Source organism: Epinephelus moara, chromosome 3 (genome assembly GCF_006386435.1).
Source record: "Epinephelus moara isolate mb chromosome 3, YSFRI_EMoa_1.0, whole genome shotgun sequence".
NCBI classification, from domain to species: domain Eukaryota; kingdom Metazoa; phylum Chordata; class Actinopteri; order Perciformes; family Serranidae; genus Epinephelus; species Epinephelus moara.
The window spans coordinates 93,209-94,996 of record NC_065508.1 but is presented as its reverse complement, the minus strand read 5'-3'; the positions used below and the strand labels follow the sequence as shown (position 1 = coordinate 94,996).

General features: G+C 45.3%; 1 protein-coding gene across 1 annotated transcript in view; it reads right to left on the bottom strand.

The window, feature by feature from the left end:
* The window catches only part of LOC126388043 (uncharacterized), an 8,612-nt gene that overhangs the window by 1,679 nt on the left and 5,145 nt on the right, over positions 1–1,788 (bottom strand). Inside the window, exon 3 of the mRNA XM_050040933.1 lies at positions 3–190. Within this exon, the coding sequence (XP_049896890.1) occupies positions 3–190 (188 nt within the window). The remainder of the gene's footprint in view (positions 1–2; positions 191–1,788) is intronic.

Sequence of the window (1,788 nt, the reverse complement as noted above, 5' to 3'; positions counted from 1 at the left end):
ACTGGGAGGACTGGGGGAACTGGGAGGACTGGGAGGACTGGGAGAACTGGGAGGACTGGGAGGACTGGGGGAACTGTCAGGACTGGGGTAACTGTCAGGACTGGGGGAACTGGGAGGACTGGGAGGACTGGGAGAACTGGGAGGACTGGGAGGACTGGGGGAACTGTCAGGACTGGGAGGACTGGGAGGACTGGGAATTGGAGTATATTCTTATAACTAACAGTTTCGTATATAATGTAAATAATAATAATTAAAATAACGAACACAACACATGATTTATACACATGAAGTGCTCACTAGACGCTGTGCTGATCCATAGACACGTCACTTTATGCCACAGATTGTTTCTGTGTGGCGAGCACCAGACCTGCCTCACTGAGCCACAGAGCTAGCTGTCCTCTTTTATGACTGCTGGGCACACATATCAGGCACTGTGGGTGCACTTTGCTGCACCATCCCACTCTTAATACTCTCTTAATGTTCCTGCTACTGTGTCATCTACAACCTAGCCGTCAACCATTCAGTGATTCACGATCCATCCACCCCAAATACCAACTTAATGCATGTCACATGGCTGTGCGGTTGTCCAACAACTGCCAGCCTGTGTGCACACATTCAACACACTCATGACGCTCTTACAAGGGGCAGATTAACACCGTGCTCCCAGAGGAGGACTTTACTCTCTGCTGTCGCCACATATTCTATTATCATAAACCTTTTAGTAACTGCTGGAGGACAGAGAAGCACCACCACCAAATAAAAGGGTGAGACACAAGATGTGATGCAAATCAGATTTCTTTCTCTTTTCACTCCTTGGCTGTGTGTGACTGAACTAATCATTATAATAAACAACATAACAATCAGATCCGTTACTTTTCTTGAACATTTCCCACATAATGATAAACAGCATCACAGTTCTCGTCACACGGAGGACGGCACATGTCGACTGGCTTAGATCTAGTTTTATTCCTCTAGTTTTAGTCAACTATTCTCCATTGATAAATGACATGATTAAAACAAATATATTCTGTTTTAATATTTATATTTATTTTATATTACTGTGAAATTAAAACCATTAAGTGCATTTTATTGTCAGTTTTATTTTTTATCTCCACATATTGAGAAAGAGAGATAGAGGGGGAGAGTGTGTTTGAGCTCATCACAGTGAAAGTAAGCTGCAGTACACACAGCTGCTTTTTGTCATACACTTCTGTAAAGCTTGGGGTCTACACAGTGGTGGTCGTACACTGACTACTGTGGAGAGAGTATGAGGATGAAGCTACAGAATATTGTTTCCCAGCCAAGCGGAGTGAACGTGTCCAGGGCTCGAGCTAAGAGGAGGAACTGGGACGTAGCATAAGAGTGATACAATACGTACTGACCACAGTGTGTAGTTATGTACTCAACAGAAAGTAGTTATTGTTGCCATGGTAACTCTCCAGCGGCTACTGCTACTACTCAAACCCTGGTGGCATCAGGCCAGTAGTATTACCCCCAGTGAATGCTGTCAACCAATCACATGGCAGTATGGTACTGTCCACCAATCACATCACAGTATACTCCAAAGGGGCGTAACTTCAGGACCAGCCTACGGTCTGCAGTTGGGTTGATGACAGTGATCTGAACTGATATCAGGTAAAAACACATACTTATAATGCCGAATCTCCTCTCTCCTCCATCTCCTCCATCTCCTCCTGTCTCTCCTCCATCTCCTCCATCTCCTCCATCTCCTCCTGTCTCTCCTCCTGTCTCTCCTCCATCTCCTCCATCTCCTCCTGTCTCTCCTCC